This window comes from Drosophila eugracilis, unplaced genomic scaffold, assembly GCF_018153835.1.
Source record: "Drosophila eugracilis isolate 14026-0451.02 unplaced genomic scaffold, ASM1815383v1 contig_47, whole genome shotgun sequence".
Taxonomy (NCBI): Eukaryota; Metazoa; Arthropoda; class Insecta; order Diptera; family Drosophilidae; genus Drosophila; species Drosophila eugracilis.
Window position 1 is genome coordinate 3,082,292 of NW_024573338.1, and position 17,144 is coordinate 3,099,435.

General features: G+C 42.3%; 6 protein-coding genes across 6 annotated transcripts; 3 read left to right on the forward strand and 3 right to left on the reverse strand.

Annotated features, from left to right (window-relative positions):
• The first annotated feature begins 90 nt into the window (after positions 1 to 90).
• Positions 91 to 10,198, forward strand: LOC108115697 (elongation of very long chain fatty acids protein 7). The gene is made up of 6 exons (XM_017227267.2): positions 91 to 590; positions 2,135 to 2,325; positions 2,400 to 2,480; positions 4,071 to 4,233; positions 4,344 to 4,480; positions 9,246 to 10,198. Exons 1-6 carry the CDS (start codon positions 431 to 433, stop codon positions 9,513 to 9,515), a joined length of 1,002 nt encoding a protein of 333 aa, XP_017082756.2. The 5' UTR covers positions 91 to 430; the 3' UTR covers positions 9,516 to 10,198.
• Positions 10,199 to 10,715: 517 nt separating this feature from the next.
• LOC108115714 (COP9 signalosome complex subunit 6) lies at positions 10,716 to 11,935 on the forward strand. Its single transcript, XM_017227286.1, has 2 exons — positions 10,716 to 11,191; positions 11,250 to 11,935. Exons 1-2 carry the CDS (start codon positions 10,814 to 10,816, stop codon positions 11,892 to 11,894), a joined length of 1,023 nt encoding a protein of 340 aa, XP_017082775.1. The 5' UTR covers positions 10,716 to 10,813; the 3' UTR covers positions 11,895 to 11,935.
• LOC108115715 (diphthine methyl ester synthase) lies at positions 11,931 to 13,132 on the reverse strand. The gene is made up of 2 exons (XM_017227287.2): positions 12,885 to 13,132; positions 11,931 to 12,819 (listed from the first exon to the last, which is right to left on the reverse strand). Exons 1-2 carry the CDS (start codon positions 13,017 to 13,019, stop codon positions 12,109 to 12,111), a joined length of 846 nt encoding a protein of 281 aa, XP_017082776.1. The 5' UTR covers positions 13,020 to 13,132; the 3' UTR covers positions 11,931 to 12,108.
• Positions 13,133 to 13,206: 74 nt separating this feature from the next.
• LOC108115710 lies at positions 13,207 to 14,657 on the reverse strand. Its single transcript, XM_017227281.2, has 6 exons — positions 14,426 to 14,657; positions 14,186 to 14,371; positions 13,929 to 14,132; positions 13,644 to 13,880; positions 13,545 to 13,591; positions 13,207 to 13,488 (listed from the first exon to the last, which is right to left on the reverse strand). Exons 1-6 carry the CDS (start codon positions 14,576 to 14,578, stop codon positions 13,434 to 13,436), a joined length of 882 nt encoding a protein of 293 aa, XP_017082770.1. The 5' UTR covers positions 14,579 to 14,657; the 3' UTR covers positions 13,207 to 13,433.
• A 42-nt stretch (positions 14,658 to 14,699) lies between these two features.
• Positions 14,700 to 16,101, forward strand: LOC108115709 (MKI67 FHA domain-interacting nucleolar phosphoprotein). Its single transcript, XM_017227280.1, has 3 exons — positions 14,700 to 14,889; positions 14,952 to 15,296; positions 15,360 to 16,101. Exons 1-3 carry the CDS (start codon positions 14,794 to 14,796, stop codon positions 16,011 to 16,013), a joined length of 1,095 nt encoding a protein of 364 aa, XP_017082769.1. The 5' UTR covers positions 14,700 to 14,793; the 3' UTR covers positions 16,014 to 16,101.
• Positions 16,096 to 16,705, reverse strand: LOC108115711 (homeobox protein Hox-A9a). The gene has a single exon (XM_017227282.2). The coding sequence runs from the start codon at positions 16,561 to 16,563 to the stop codon at positions 16,096 to 16,098; it is 468 nt and encodes a 155-aa protein (XP_017082771.1). The 5' UTR covers positions 16,564 to 16,705.
• Between the last annotated feature and the right edge of the window lie 439 nt (positions 16,706 to 17,144).

The following is a 17,144-nucleotide window of genomic DNA, read 5'->3' on the forward strand; positions in this document are numbered from 1 at the left end:
TTGCACAAGCGTCGTGATCGCTGCCGCTCAGTCTCTGCTCGCGTTTCTGCCGCTGCTCTGCTCCGCTGGCGCTGCGAAAAAGTTACTTTATCTTGTGATTGCTGAGAAGTTTTAGATTCAGTTGAGCATAAACATTCCTACGGTGTGGTGGTAGAATCCAGGCAGATCTGCGCGGATCTATATACATTCGATATTCAAATTGACCAATAATATTCATCAACAAACAAAAAAGTGATTTTTCTGAGCGTGCGTTAAAAACCAACGATAGAGGATTATAAAGTGATTTTTTATATAAGGCTTGAGCGCAGCATGCTAAATCCTGCGGCCAGCCTCTGACAACAACTCAGTAGAACACTGTAAAGCATCTGCAGTTTTTTGGATTCTTCAAGTCTCAAATAAAACCAAGGATTTAGAACTGAAAACCATCATCATGAGCATGAACTACCATAACTACAACAGCAGCTCGCGCTTCGACATGGTCGTGGAGATAGCCAATATTGCGCTGGATGAGTTCAAGACCCATCACATAACCAGAAACTACACGGGCCTAGTGCAGCGCTATTACCAATTGGTGGAAGAGGATTACGGCGGTAGGTGGCCAGCACTATATGGTGCATCAGTCGACTAAATTATAAATCCATAAAAATGACGAATTGCCATGAAATTGTCATTTTTTATGGCTTGCAAATCGTAACAGCACAAAAACGTAAATGCCAAACAAAATGAATACAGAAAGCAGAAAAAAAAATAAGACAATAACCGAAAAAAATAAAAGAGAAGAAAATAAAGTTAACAGACAAAGCCAAAAGCTCAGTCAAAATACTTCTAGGACAATTAAAAAAAAAGGTTTCTTGTGTGTGGTGTCGGTGTGTGTGAGTGTGTGTGTGCGTATTAAATGGCGACCTTGGCAGTGTCAATTGTATTTTTGACAATTATTAACGTAATTAAAATGTATTTACATTGCTTATCTTAGACATTTTTATGAAGCGACCGTCGACATCGACGACTTTGGTTTCGCCGTGTGCAGCTGAGCATGTATTTATTAACTACAATAGCAGCCGGAGCACTTCGAACATGCCAATTGCCACGAGGGCCTGGTCTTGTGTTCCGTTTTCCATAGGCACCTGTTGACTGTGCCCCATATTCACATTCCTGGCAATGAGAAAAGTCACCGGTGAAAGGTCAATGGCAAGCAGATGCAATTAAAAGCAGTGCAAATAGTGTTTTTTTTTTGGTTTCGTTTTATGGTTTGGCGATGCTAAACATGAGCTGAAGGCGAGTACGTTTTGCCAAAATCATGCTTACGAAGCAAAAAAATTTAGAGGTTTAGGATGTAAACAAAAGTCTAAGAACAAAAACTTTAAGAAAGTCAAAAAACTGGTCTGCAAACGAAAGACTTAGGAAACGAACTTTAAAATGGCAGAACATTTTTCGTTGATTATCCTAATTAATTTCATAGAAAGCTATAGCAAATTAAAAATGTTTTTAACTTAAGAACTTAAGATAATATTCTAACTAGTTCAACTAAACCTAGTTATGGGCTTACAGGTGACTGGTGGTAGAGCTACGACCATAATAGACTGTTCAGTGCAACAGGTCAAGAATTCCCGGCAGAAAAAATGATTCCAAGCTGCCAATGGAATACTTTCAGTAAACAACAATTTATTAAAAACACTATTGAACTGGAAAATAAATCATAACAAAGCCTTAAGTCGATTACAGTTGTAAACAACAAATGGAAAAGTTGGTACGCTCACAAATGCAAAGCTACCTGCAATTAATTTCCATATCATTCCTGGGGGTTCCTTCAGATTGCCAAGTAATGACGTCGATGTTTATTAAGAAGTGGAATAGTTCTCTTAGCTGCATGCCAGCCTCACATATTTTACAATTATTGCTCAGTGTAGTGGCGATTGTGCTGACACTTTAAACGCTGCAAGTGACAAGTTGACTTTATATTTAGCCACGATTTCATTCAGCTGGCATCGGCGAAGTGCTTTAAGCTAATGAAATGCAAATCGAAGCTGTTTCGAGTCGTCTCTGCATTAGCATAGGCAAAAACCTACAACAAAATGAATTAAAAACGAAATTGCAGCCATTAAATTAATATGAGATGTGACTAAATTTTTTGCAGATCCGCGTGCAACGCGCTTCCCCTTGATGGAGCATCCGATGTTTACCTTTGGCATGGTGGCCATCTACTTGTCCTGGGTTTTGATAATAGGACCACTATTTATGCGCGATCGTAAACCCTTCCAGTTACGCCGCACCCTGGTCATCTATAATGCCTTCCAAGTGGCCCTTAGCGGCTATATGTTTTACGAGGTGAGTTCAGAATTGGAAATTAGCATAACGATCGTCCATCTAATGGCTTTTCCTTTCCGGTTTCTCCCGAATAGCATCTAATGGCCGGCTGGCTGAACTATTATAATCTGAAGTGCCAACCGGTTGACTACTCCGATAGTCCCAGTTCAAAGCGGGTAAGTGGATATAACAACCGGTCATTCCAATTCTAAATCTAATTCGCTGTCTGATCGAACTCGCTCATCTCCAATCAAAAATTTCTATTTCGAGAGGCACGCGTGGACTTAAGGAGTCTTTGGTCTTTATTATATAATTTGGCATTTGTCATTTGGCCGGTTGGTTTGTTGGTTGCTCTTTGTTTTGGCCTCACCTTGCCGGTTTCATCTTCCGCTGTTGGCTAGCAAGTTCGTTGCCTCTGTTTTTTTAACTTTTTTGATGACTCATTAACTCCGCCAGACTCAAGAGCCATTTAGTTGGCCCGTAAAGTTCAACTCAAAGCCACTTTTTTGACCAGTCATAGCTTAGATATATACGAAAGCAACTACAAAAAATTGTTTTTAATTATGCCCCTGCGATGGCACAAAGTTCACATTCAAATCTAATGGGCAGGGCAATTAAATGGTCAGCTTCTTAATCCAAATTCTACATCTAATGGCTTTTCGAGCTGCCATTTGTTACGCCTCTCCATCGATTGTCTTCCCCCTTTCCCAGGCTACTACTCAGCATTAACAATTACATAAATAATTGTGTAATTGGAGTTTAAACTTAAATGCATAATTTTATGCCAATTTGTTTGTGAGCCACAAATGAGGCATTTAAATGTTCGTAAAATTGTAACAGCAGCAAAGGCAGAACTGAATGGGAAGGCGATTGCTTAATACTCTAAGTATTTTTTAAATAAGATTTAACATTCCTTTTTCTCTGCTAATATTTCTACCAAAACAAACTTCAGAGCAAAGATTTAAGCTCCAAATAATCGCATACTTCATTGGTATTTCTTTGTCATTGTGCTAATTCAATTTAAGACTCTATAAAGAGTATAAGCACAGCAATATCTTAGAGCCTCTAGCATTACCAGTTGGAAAATATTAGAGACAGCCACACCCTCAAGGCTGTTGACCATTGCCTATGTTACAATCAAATTAACAACATTTAAAGCGGGTCTAAACAGTTCGGTTTGTTCCGCCGTTTGTTTGCAATTTGAATAGTACTTTTGGTCTGTTTGACTTTTAAATCAATAGAGCATAAATTCTGTGAAAACCGCTGACCACACTAACCGGACCTTTTCCTACACATTCATTGATCGATTTCACATCCGCAACAAACGCTAAAAAGTCCGAAAAAAATATGAAAAAGAAAAATAAAACCAACCAAGCCCAAAAGACAAGTCAATAAACTCCGTTGGACCCTTGTGTCATTAGCGTTCGTCATCTAGTTTTATGGTCATTTCCATAGGTCCACGGCGCCTTAGCGGAGTCATAAAAGTCAGCATTGTTTACATCGCGCATACGCAGCGTGCTCCCCGGCGTTTCACTTACAAGCAAGCATAATTCTTGCTTAAAAAAATAAAGAAAATAAAAGTGTTGGGGTATTCCGAAACGAAACGCTGCGGAACGAAAACTTTGTCAATGTCATTGCGCAAGTTCTTCGGCGGTTTCTACGCTAATTGGGCACGTTGCTCGGTGGGCGCGAATTGCATAACGACCTTGCTAGGTCAACCGCACTGATACACCACTCTTTTACCATCTCCACCCCCCTTTCTGTAGATGCTCAACCTGTGTTACCTGTACTACCTGTCCAAGCTGACCGAGTTTGCCGACACCATGTTCTTTGTGCTCCGCAAGAAGTCCTCCCAGATCACCTGGCTGCATGTGTACCATCACTCGGTCACGCCTCTGGAGACCTGGGTGCTCGTCAAGTTCCTCGCAGGTTAGTTATCAATATGTTGAAATAAGTTTAAGCCATGGCAAGGTGTAATAGAATATTCCTCCTACTAATTTCCAACTCAAGCTCACTTATTCATCATCTTACTCTTACAGGTGGAAATGCCACATTCCCGAATCTGCTGAACAACTTCGTGCACGTGTGCATGTACTTCTACTACATGATGGCCGCCATGGGACCAGAGTACGCCAAGTTCCTGTGGTGGAAGAAATACATGACCGAGCTGCAGATCGTAAGTACCGACCCAAGGGGGAGGGGCGGCTCATTAAAATGGAATCAGTTCCAGCCCAGATACCGACCAGAAATCAAACGAAACTTGTTCAGAAGTCTGCACTGGCATGTGTGAAATATATTTTGGTTTTTTATTCGGACATAGATCGAAGTTAGTCGCTGTTTGGCCAGCAATTGCCAGGCTAATTTGGCCAAGACGCCGCCAAAAAATCCACAAAATCTTAAAATGCAAACCAGTTAGACCGGCAGTCGTGCCTCAGAGTTAGTCTTAGACTTGGCCAGCCTCTGCCACATAAATTGGCATTATTCAATGGGCCCAAAGGCACGCACACCAGCGCACCATCCGCGGATACCAGTTGCTTGCTATCCGTGTTTATATAGCCAAAATAAAATGTTGGCCAATGCTTCTAACTAACTGTGTCTTGCATTTGTCTAAAAATGCCGAAATGCCACTACAACGAAACAGAGATTCGGCCTCCGCCAGTAAGTTTGTTTGCCGTTGTGCTTAACTTATGGCCAAAAAGATTTTTTGGGGCCAAAGGCCAATCTCTGGGGCATCGATCGTACATTCTGAGAGATTACACAACATCGAGATCAGAAAGCAAAAGTATAATGAAACCGAAACGAATCCAGAGATTGTCGCCAATCGCGTGATCTAGATTTCTCGTTTGGTTTCTGGTTTTTCCCATCCGATTTCTATGCTGCCAATTTGGTATTGTATTAGATTGTAGTGGCTACACTTGAACGGTTCTTGCTGACCAGTCTTGGGTTTTTTGTATGTGGCTACGCATAATTGAAAGACCCAACAACAGCCGGTAAATAAGTTCCAATGCATTTCAGTTTTTTCTACTATTTATTTCTAGTTTTTCAAAAGTTTCGAAATTCTTGAAACGCATGAAAATATGGCAAGTTTAGTTTGTTCTGCTGTGACTGGCCTCCTTCGAATCGAGATTCAATGCTGTAGTTGTTATTGCCGTAGCCACTAGTTAGTGATTCGCCTTGAAGCTCTGCTCCACAGTTGAGTTGACAAACGTTCGGTGACTAACTTAAGTAGCAAGCACAGGTTTTATTTTGAGTTTTATCAAGACAATTGGGCAGGAGGAGGAGGCAAGCAGTGGGGATACCTTAGAAGATCCAATAATATATTTTTAAAAATTATCTTACACCCTACAATCTTAGAAAAGTTCAACAAGTTTTCCAGTCAAATATAAGCACTCTTAACTTAACAATTAAAACCAATTAGTGTGTTTTTCAGTCGGGAAAATGTCATGTGTTTTCATGGCGGTAATTAAAATATTTATGACTTGAGAACCCTTTATTGAAATTGCAGAATATTTTATTTCATATTACGCAAATAAAGTAGATTCTCGTTTCCATCGAGCGGTCGCCGAAAGGGAGTGCTCACTGTGCCCGTTTTATGCATCTGAGAGATCTTTGCATATGTAGGCAATAGAATGCTCATTTTGATTGCTGTTTTTATTATTGTCGTAGTGCAGTTTTCTTGATGTTTTTCCAATTGCTTTTCGCTGGGCGCTACACGGAGAAAAAAGTATTACAAGTTTATGTTTTAGATTATATTTTATTTAGTTCTCAATCTGTGAGGTACAAATTAGGAATGCGACTTTTAATGTATCTAAAATCAGGTTTGAGGTCAAGATACTTTACTTCCCTGAATTTGAATAGAAATGCAACTCCTAATTTCTTAATGTGCACATCGCTGCGCTGCACTGACATTTTTAATGAGTAGGCGAGCGCATCTTACAGATAATTTGCCTGTCAAGAGTCAGTCGTTGTGATTCTAGCTGCCTTAACAAATAAGTGTTGCCAATTGCCTGCGCAACACGTTTGGATTCTTTTTGTTCCGTTCCTGTCGGCCAATTAGCCACAAAATGCCTGACCATACATCGCATGCTCCACATTTGAGCTATGAAAGCCAGACCCAAGTTGAAGTTAAGTTCCGATTTGCCGATTGTTGTTTGCAACTTTTTTTGGCTAGCTCCGACCGCGTTTTGTTGCAACATAACATCCCCGCAAACTCGACGAGGTAGGCCAATTCCAATTCCACCAAGAGTTTGCACATTTGCGGCACCAACTACCAACGGACCGATACAACCGATCCGACCAGTTTCGATTACATTATCATTTCGTGTTCGTTCCGTTTTGCGGCAATGAATGTCGAGCGGTAGCGTTCACTTTTGTCCAGCACCGCGAGACGAACTTGCCACACCAATCGGGTGAGTGTCTATGTCGGCTATTGCCAACATATTCCAACCGGGTCGTTTCTGGCAGGTAGCCAGCCAGCCAGTCGATGGCGACCACTGGGCAGACTACTCATGCAATTTGGCACGCCGTGTCTGGGTAAAAGTCAACAAGCGATCTGCCACTTTCAATTGCCGGTGCGGCGATCCAAGACGCCAGTTCAGATCAGTCATGTTGCAAGTGCAACTGGCTTTTGTTTTTGTTTTTTGTTATTGTTGTTTGCTTGTTACCGGCACACGCACACTCACGTTCAATGATCTATGGCAAGATTGCGCAATAGTAATTGTGCAGGAACAGTGGGTCAATATGGATAGTTTCTAGTGAGTAAGGAAATAGAACAAAACTTTATAAAAATGAGGCAATGATTATTTATGTTTAATAGATTTTAATGGAAATATATTCTTAAATCCAAATAATAGATTGCAAAGGTCACAGCGGCTATAATGGAAAATATTTAAGCCCACATTGTAACATAAACCTAAAACCCGTCCAAAGACATTGCCAAAACGTGTTAGAAAGGGGCTTGTCCAGATGGCCTTACAAACTTCAGATGACAGTAAACATTTGGGCAAATAAGTTAGATTTATGGCCCAATGAGCAAAGGTTCAGTATGAAAATCAATGGCCATATCGAAAGGTCATCAACTTTTAAGATATTTAACTTTTTAAATATCTAATCAGCTAATTTGATGATTGCTTTAAACGAGAGCAAGAAATAAAAACAAAAGTTATTTCCGTTATTCGAGTACTTGAGGAACTTTCAAAGTCCTAGATTAATCAAAGCAAATCCGGCACAAACCACCAGCAAGCGCCGAGGTCAAAACTCTTAAGTAAAACGTGCAAAAATAATTTAGCATTTAATTACAAACAATTTATGGAGGAGGCTACTGCGGTTGCGCTCTAATCTTTGCATGCATCATGTGAGCTCAACAAAGAAGCTCTTTACAAACAATTTTAAGATTATTTCCTCCTAAGGCAGTTCACACTCAATAATGGCAACGTTTATAAGGAAACTGACCATTGGCTCTGTCGAAGTTCCCATAAAATCCATTTCAGATATTGCCCCATTTCCATCAATCATTTTTGTGGCCCACGGTGCTCGTGCCTCGTGCAATGAAGCATTTAAGCGTCGACGTTGGCTTTCAACGGGCCGCAAGACGCAAACTTGGCCAGCAGTTGCAGTTGCCATCTTGGCCAACAGTTGTTGCTGCAGTTGGTAATGGAAACCTGCAGCGCTTGGCTGGCCAGCGTAATATTTTGTAGGTCACCGAAAAACTGCACACTGCCGAGATAACTGCACAGGAAAAAATGTTAAAAGAGATAATAGCTATTAATAAATAAGATAAGAAGGTTAGTTAGTCTAAAGATGGAATACCCTTGGACACTTCTTAAGATGGGGTAATAACCATAATTGCATTTTCATCGAAACTCGATTGCTTTTTGTTCAGCATCAATTTTAATGGAATTCTTTTTTAAACAAAAAAACAACTGACATTCTTGATTTCGTTCTGTTTGATTTCCACCTGTGTTTTAGGCATATTACAAATTCTTTAGCCTCACTTGGCCGTTCTTCATTAAACGTAACTAGAATTCTAAATCCGAAATGCAAACCAATTGACATTCTTTGATTTTGAAGTGTGTCTAACAAGCTATAATCTTAATAATCATTCTTGAACATCGTGGGAGTGGGTGCCAACAGAATATCTTATGATCGAACAAGATCAAACACCAGAGTTAAATATAGGTTTTATGAAACACGCGCCAAGGGGTCATCAAAAAGGCCAATCGAGAGCCAGCTTGTTGGACTTGGCTAAACATAGCCACTAGAATCACGGCTAGTTAATAGCGGCATATCAGTAGTACTGACTAACACTACGGCTAAATCCAATCAATGTGCGCACATTGTGGCCGCACTGAGTGCTTTTTGATTGCCCGCCCAGCTCAAGGGTGCTCCACTGCCAGCCGTTTTATTAGCCGCATTCAAAGAGCTGTAACCCGGGCTGCAAAAAAAAAAAAAAAAAAACACTACTGATGTTTATGACTCGGCAGTAAGCGACTTGGCTAATTGGATGACGTTACAACTTCCGTAACGAAACAAGCTATCTGCCCTTCGACAGCGTCAATGACCAGAAAGAGGTGGGTCAAGTTGAGCTTTGATTATGACCTCTCGATGGAAAGGGGGCGTGTGCTCTCTTCGGAACTTTCTCAGAATTCAGGCGTAACAACTCTAGTTGCCATACGATTCCCACGACCACTTAATTTGTATGATTAACTATGACAATGCTAATCTATTTAAACCCAATATTAATATTACATCAGCGATTAAGATACGAGGTTCACTTTGGTAACCTTATCCAGAGTTCCTATAACTGGTCCATAGAATGAATTTCAAGGTTTGCTAGGGTGAAGGGATACTATAAATTTGATATATCTGAAACTTAACTTTTAATTTTGTATTTTTAAATATATTAATTCTTACTACTTTCTTAATACTTTCCCACCATCCAGGCCCAATTCGTGCTGTGCATCTTCCACACCCTCCGTGCACTCTTCAGCAACCAGTGCCAGTTCTCCAAGTTCATCTCAGCGCTGCTCCTGCTGAATGCATCCATTTTCTTCTGCCTCTTCATGAACTTTTACATGCAGAGCTACAGGAAGTCCAAGGCGGCGCAGCAGCAACTACAGCAGCAGCAGCAACAGCAACTGCCTGCCACGCCCTGCAAGGCGGACAACAACAATAACATGGCGATGCTGGCGCAAAAGCTGAAAGCCAACTAATTCGAAATCGAAATCAGTCAAATGTAGACGAAAAGTACTTCCAGGGATTGCCCGAAGGGGAAAACAAATTTTGCATAAACGGATCAGATTGGTGATGGCAACGGACGGAACGGAAGTAGTTTTGGTACAAAGGTTTCAACTAACGCTAAGCTAAGCTTAAGAGCCATAAATACACGGGCGTGCACACACATACACACAGAGAAAGAGAGAGAGAGAGAGAAAGAGAGGAAGTAGGGAAGTCCGCCTGCCAATGATCGAATACGGGGCGTATGCGCAATTTCAATTATAATTTGATTGAATGAAACCATTCGAGAGTCCCTCGCTAGCTTCGCTTGATTGCTTCGCTTCGCATTCTCGCCATCTGTGGCTGCATTCGCATGTGTAGAACCGTACAACAAACTGGGTCAATTTTCGAGATCTGCCTAATGTGTAAGTCGCCTAATTCTAGAACCTCACGAACGAAGCGCGTTTAGTTTTAAATTCCCTTAGGCTAAGTGATTATTGTAATTGTGTATAGACGATTTTGTAAATAGCCTGTTAAATGTTAATGTTAAATATTTGTAGTCCTAAGCCAACTAGTCTAACTTACAATATTCGCACGAACAAATACGGCGAGCACGAAATTAAAAGCGAAGACAAATAAAAACGAAGAAAAGATAAATATAATAAAACACAAAAACCAACCAAGTGGGTTTCTATTTGTTCTGAATTCACAGCATGAAAACAGAGCTGTGAAATGGCAGGGTCATCGTTGCGGAAGAGATCAATAATTCTGAAGCACTGACAATAGAATATCAAAATCAGAAATACCGGAATCGATGAGTTTTTTTGAGGATTTTGTTTTGTTTTTTCGTTTTAAATTGAAGATCAGAAAACATTAAAAAAAAATCATTTTTGCCAGTAATTTGTAATATATATTTACATCTATTACTTTTTATCTCGCTATAATTACGATAGTCTCTTCTTTATAGTAAAAAATTGAAAATAAAAAATCAGGAAAATAAATTTATAATTTAAAATGATTCATCGTTTTATTTTCAACAACTTGGCAACGCCGACAAGGAAATATTCTTATCAGCGGAGAAACATAGATTTTCTTATTGGGACTTTACACAGTATGCATCATATGAGCAAGGTTTGTGTCTCCGATTCATCTATTTACCAGACTTGGTATATTTTTATTTACAAAGACGCTGTCACACTAAAAGCAAGGGGACAGGCCGGAGCTTGTCAAACAAAAAGAATTTAACTCTGCTTTTTACCGCACACTACGACCAGCTAAAGCCCCCACTGACAGAATGGAGCAAATGGAAGTCGATGTTGATATGTCGGCGAAGCCTAGCACCTCATCCGCCTACGGCGGGACCAACCAACCACAGGAACCGACTTCCGAGCAAAATCCACAACCCCAGGGAAACATAATGGCTGCGGCTGGCATCAGCGGGTCGGTGACCATTTCACTGCATCCTCTGGTCATTATGAATATTTCAGAGCACTGGACTCGATTCCGTGCGCAGCACGGAGAGCCGCGACAGGTGTATGGAGCTCTAATTGGCAAGCAGAAGGGCCGTAACATTGAGATTATGAACTCATTCGAGCTTAAGACGGATGTTATTGAACAGGAAACTGTGATCAACAAGGATTACTACAACAAGAAGGAGCAGCAGTACAAGCAGGTGAGTTCACAATGATTTGCGCTTCCTCCTTTACTGTATAAATATCTATTTCCCCTAGGTATTCAGCGATCTCGATTTCATAGGCTGGTACACAACTGGCGAGAATCCCACTGCCGATGACATTAAGATCCAGAAACAAATAGCCGCCATCAACGAGTGTCCTATAATGCTGCAGCTTAATCCGCTCTCCCGCAGCGTAGACCATCTTCCCCTGAAGCTCTTCGAATCGCTGATCGATCTGGTGGACGGCGAAGCCACGATGCTGTTCGTGCCCCTTACCTACACACTGGCCACCGAGGAGGCGGAGCGCATAGGGGTGGATCATGTAGCCCGCATGACCTCGAACGAATCCGGCGAAAAAAGCGTTGTGGCCGAGCATTTGGTGGCCCAGGATAGCGCGATCAAGATGCTTAATACACGCATCAAGATTGTGCTGCAGTACATCAGAGATGTAGAGGCCGGCAAGCTGCGTGCCAACCAGGAAATTCTACGAGAGGCATACGCATTGTGCCACAGACTACCCGTAATGCAGGTGCCCGCCTTCCAAGAGGAATTTTACACGCAGTGTAACGATGTTGGACTGATCAGCTACCTGGGCACGCTGACCAAAGGCTGCAACGATATGCACCACTTTGTAAACAAGTTTAATATGCTATACGACCGCCAGGGATCCTCTCGCCGCATGCGAGGCCTCTACTATTGATATGGAAACCCTCTATTAAAGCTTCTGAGATAAATATGCGATGGGTGAATGCGATTTTATTTCAGCTGCCGAACGGCAGACTACATACGTATAAGGGTGGCATCAAGCGATATCACTTTCTTCCTGAGCTTCCAGCTCTTCTAGCTTCGTAAATTGAATTCAGATGCACAGACAACATTTCCTAGACACTTAAATAGGTAATTTCGCAGCGGAATTAGTGGTTGTAGTCGTCCAGCTTCAGGCTGCGGGCGTACTGCTGCAGGAACTCCACCTCCAGGGGATGCATCTCCTTGGCGGGAATGATGAGCGAATGCAGCGGTCCGCCCAGATCGGTGGAGCGCATCTCAAGCAGCGTGCTTACTGCGATCTGTTGCGATTCCTGACCAACACGGGCCAATCCAACACACAGTGACTGCTCGTTTAACACTGTATTCTTCTCAAGCGAATCCTTCTTCTCTACAATGGACAGAAGCTGCTGTGCCGCCTCTGCCACGGTCATGAATCGTGGTGGCATGTATTCCTTGCGTTTGCGCATCAAGGACTCCGGCGTGGGCTCCTTAACCTTGATGTCCAGCAGGCACAGTGTGTGCATATTGTGCAGGCGATTCAGCTTTATTTTATCGTAAAAGCTGTCTGGCTTCCAGGTCTCGTCCCAGTAGGGAATCGATACGGTCTCACCGAATTTGTACAATTGCAGGCCGCAGCAGCCGACGGCGTTCATGATCGAGGCATTGTGGATGACCTTGTAGGGGATGTTTTTCTCCTTGGCGCGCAAAATGAAGTCTGTGTGGGTGGTGGCGCCAAAGGGGTCGCCCACTACGAGCAGGGCTACATCGGATTCGCCTGCACCCGCCAGGATTTCATCGGCCCCTTGCTCCACTAAATCTCGGTCGGCCAGCAGAAGAGGTCGTCCGTAGAACTCTTGCTGTGTGGATTACAGACGTGATAGGGGTGGGTGCTCCACATACAAAAGTGAATCTAGATACCTACCATATCCTCAAGGCTGACGCCGAGAATCGAGGTGTACATCTCCAGGTAAACACGACTGCATTGCTTTACTATCTCTAGACCTTTGACCGTGATGTCCTTAAGGTCGCCAAGGCCAAGGCCGATTAGGTAGAACATACTGGGCGACTAATACGACTGCTCGGCCAGTGCAACTCCTGTCAAATGTTGTTAAAAGCGATTTTAAAATGCAGTCAACACGTGCCGTCGAGCGTTGTGTGACCGTCGCAAGAGCGCCGAAAAAACCTGGATTCAAAAAAATTTACTATAAATTTCGGTATGACCATAAACCACTAAAATGCGTACATTTCAAAATTCAAGGTCAAGATCAGACCATTGAATCAAACAATATAAACTTTTTATTACAAAAAATAACTTAATTTTTAATTTTACTTAATAAATCAAATATTTGGTATTATTTTTGTTCTCAGCTGTATGCTTAATATGTGTTACTTGCATACTGCACGCTCTTACAAACCTTTTTACATTAAAATTAAACGATTTAGGATTCTTAAACAGTATCCCGCTCAACCATTATTGAGAGTCTGTAATGGCAATCTCGGAAATCTTGTAATTGCAAAGTTGGGGTCTGTGGAAAAAAAAAACATTAAAATCTTAACTTTAAATGCTGCACGAAGAACGTACGTGGTTGTGGCTCCGCGAACCACGCAATAAGCAATAAATCGTTCGATCTGCAAGTACTAAAAGTTAGAAAGCCTTCTTAGGGAAATTTATTAACCGTACCATCATTTCAAAAGGTCCATATGCGGCAGTGCTTTGGAATGCCTTGCGCACCTGAAGAAAGTATTTGTGTATCTCAGCGCCCAAGTTATCCTTCCAATCGGGACACTCTTCTCGAATGCTGCGGCAATTGATGATCAGGCTGAATGTTCGGACAAGCATGAACATATCTGCTTGGCGACCACTGTTCGCCAACTGATGCCAATTGATTAATTTGGCCAACTCAAAAGCCTTGCGAGCCTTAAAAATATGATTTCAGATAGACTTCAAATAATATTTATAACTTACGGTTTCCTTATTGTCCAGTGGAATTGATTTCCCTGTGTACTGCCCCATTATGGTAAGCAGTAGAGCCACAGAAATATCGTTTCCAAGACTGGAAGACTCTACCAAGGCGGGAATAGCGGCATGCATGTCTAAAACTCTTTCCAAGCGTTCCAATCCTATGCCTGTCACTAAGTTTTCGTATAAGCCCGAGGCTATGTAGTGAATCTAAGAAGTTAAAAGGTTAATGTATACTAAATAAGAGATTCGAACCGCCCAACCTCCTCTGAATCTAGGGAATCCGCCAAATGACTGACCACATCTATAAGCATGAACCGCTCCTTCATCAGCAATAAATTGTCTCTTTGGTAAGTCATCATCATAATGGAGAGGGTAAAAAGATCAAGTAGTTGCTCCAAATACAGATCGAAACTACCTGATAAGGTGACTACAAAGCGGTCTAGCAACTAAATGAAACTGTTATAACTGTTATTAACTTAAAACAGACTGATAGCATTCACCTGTTTGGCGTCTGTAGTTTCTATTGCGTAGGAAAACCACTCCTTGATAGACGACTTCTCGAGGAAGTTCACTATGCTTTCATGATTATAGCCAAGACGCATATCGTCTTCTTCGATGAAGGAATTATTTAAAGATGTCGTAGACACATTCATTTTATATTGGCGGCAAAAATTAATGCGCAAACAAACAGAAACGAAATAAGAAAATACAGAGTGACCAGGCGATAAGGCCGAAAAAAACTGACTAACGCGGAAGCGAACGCGCTAAGACAATTTACAGTACTTTATTATCTCCACGTGCGGCGGTTTTTATACTTTTACAACGTTTATTCCCAATTCCCAATTTTAGTTAATTAACACGATTTAAAATGCCGCCTGTAAAGAAACCCAAGGCGCAAAAGATCGAGAAACAAGCTACGCCCAAGAAAACTATAGATAAAACCAAGGATGTTATATCCGGACAGGTAAGCTGCTACAAAAACAACTGTAGCTTCGGTGGGGTAACCGTAAACTGTCTCCATTTTAGCTAAAGAAAAAGGTGGCCAAGGCCAGGCCCCAAAAGGAAAAGGGTCCTGAGCGCGGTGTGATCATTGTAAAGCACCTGCCCCATGGATTCTTCGAACAGCAACTACGCCAGTACTTCCGCCAGTTCGGCCGCGTTCTCCGTGTCCGTTTGGCCCGATCCCTGCGTACCGGTAACAGCAAGGGCTACGCCTTCGTCGAGTTCGAGTATCCGGAAGTGGCAAAGGTGGCTGCTGACACCATGGACAATTACCTCATGTTCCAGAAGGTGGTCAAGGCGTCTTACATTCCGCCGGAGAAGCAGACCTTTAACTACTTCAGAACCTCCGTAAAGAAAGTCACAAATAAGGTGAGTCCACGAAACTGGCACTCATTGCAATAGAATATCTATAAAAATATCTTTCCTTTCCAGGCCGGCAAGGAGATCTACATTTCCGATTTGACCAAAGCCACCCAGCGCAGTGTGAAGAAGCAAAACAACTGGGATGAGTCCGCATGCCAGAAACGCACCGTGGCCAATCTTAACAAGATAAAGAAGTTACAGGAAAAGTACAAGGGCTTGGGCATTGATTTCTCTAACTTACTGGTTGAGCCAGTAAAGAAGTCAAAGAAAACCTCAGAGACAGCTGAGACTACTGAGGCATCCACGAGCAAGCCAGCAGCCGGCAAGAAACAAAAGCAAACGCCAAAAAAAGACATATCTCTGGAAGATTTATTGGGCAATACCATTAACGAGGACTCCGACGATGAGGACTACGTAGATGCATCCGATGATGAGTCTGAGTTAGAGGTTGATGAGGAGGAGGAGGAGGAGGAGGACAGTGACCAGGCCAGCGATGACAGCGATGAAGAAGAGGAACTGCCGCCGCCACCTAAGAAAAAGAACAAGGCCAGCCCTACTGATAAACTAAAACGCAAGCCCGGCACTGGCGGTATACAGAAAAAGAAATTAGCTCCCGCTGGCAAGAGCATCAAGAATGCCGCCACTCAGAAGCTGCAGCTGGCCGCAGCCAAGTCGCTGGCCAAACCCTTGCCCAAGGGAAAGGCAAAGAAGTCCAAGAAGTAGCTTAAAATACATTTACTATAGTTGTTAAGTAAGCGAAAACATTTTGTAAGATGAATTGTGTTAAAATATGTCCTTGTACAAACTATAACTGCGTTTTGTTGTTGCTTTCCTGCTCCTCTAGCTTGATGCGCTTGCACTTCATCCGTCGATTTTGAAACCACACCTTAACCTGCCGTTCTGTCAACTCCAAGGCGACAGCGATCTCGTAACGACGCAGGCGGGTCAAATAGTTGGAGTAACAAAACTCGGTTTCCAGCTCCTTGAGCTGCGATTTTGAAAATGCCGTGCGTTCCTTTCGATTCGTGGTTCGGTGCTTGGCTGTTTGTATTAGAGGGAGCTGAACAGCAGCTGGCTCATTTTGTATCCATTGATTGTTGGATTCGTTGTACAAATTAGTGTCTATTTTGTTGTAGTCCGTGTAGGTTGAAGTCTCACTTTGGCCGTATCCATAACTGCAGTCCGTGTATCCCTCGGTTTGATTAAGCCACGACTTTGTAACATCCTCGTAGTAACAGGACTCGTAATCTGGGTACGCGTGGGAGTTCTTCATTTCGGTTCTATTCGCTTCTAGGGCTAAGTTAATACTAAGAACGCGGACGCTTGGGAGCCGCTTATTAAGGAATCACAGCAGAGTGTGCCAGTCCGGTCTGCTATTTCACTTAGTCGCAAATGATGTGCTGCTGATATGATAATTGTGCGCAACATCTGGACCCCGAGTATGAGTGGTTATGACACCCGCAGATCGGCTTGTTGTCTTAGCCTACGAACTGTTGTCACAACAAACCCGAATCCGATCCCCCGTCGTCCGGTCAGAAACGGAAGTGGGTTGCATGAGTCAAGTGCTTTGTGCCACCAACTGCGGCAGCTATAAAATTTGAACAGACAACCGTCGGCAGGTCGTAAAAACTGGTCGGAGATTTATCTAAAAGTCGCAATTGCACGCACTTTTAAGCTGATGCGGCGGATTAATAACGGCTACTGAGCGTAGATCCCCTCGATTTTCTTGACAAAGTGGAGTTTGATATACAAATTAATGTGTGAATAAGTACGTAGCCCAGAAATGGAAAATGAAAGAAGTTTATTAGAGTACAGTGATGAATAATTGGGATCCTTCTATTCAATTGTTTTATT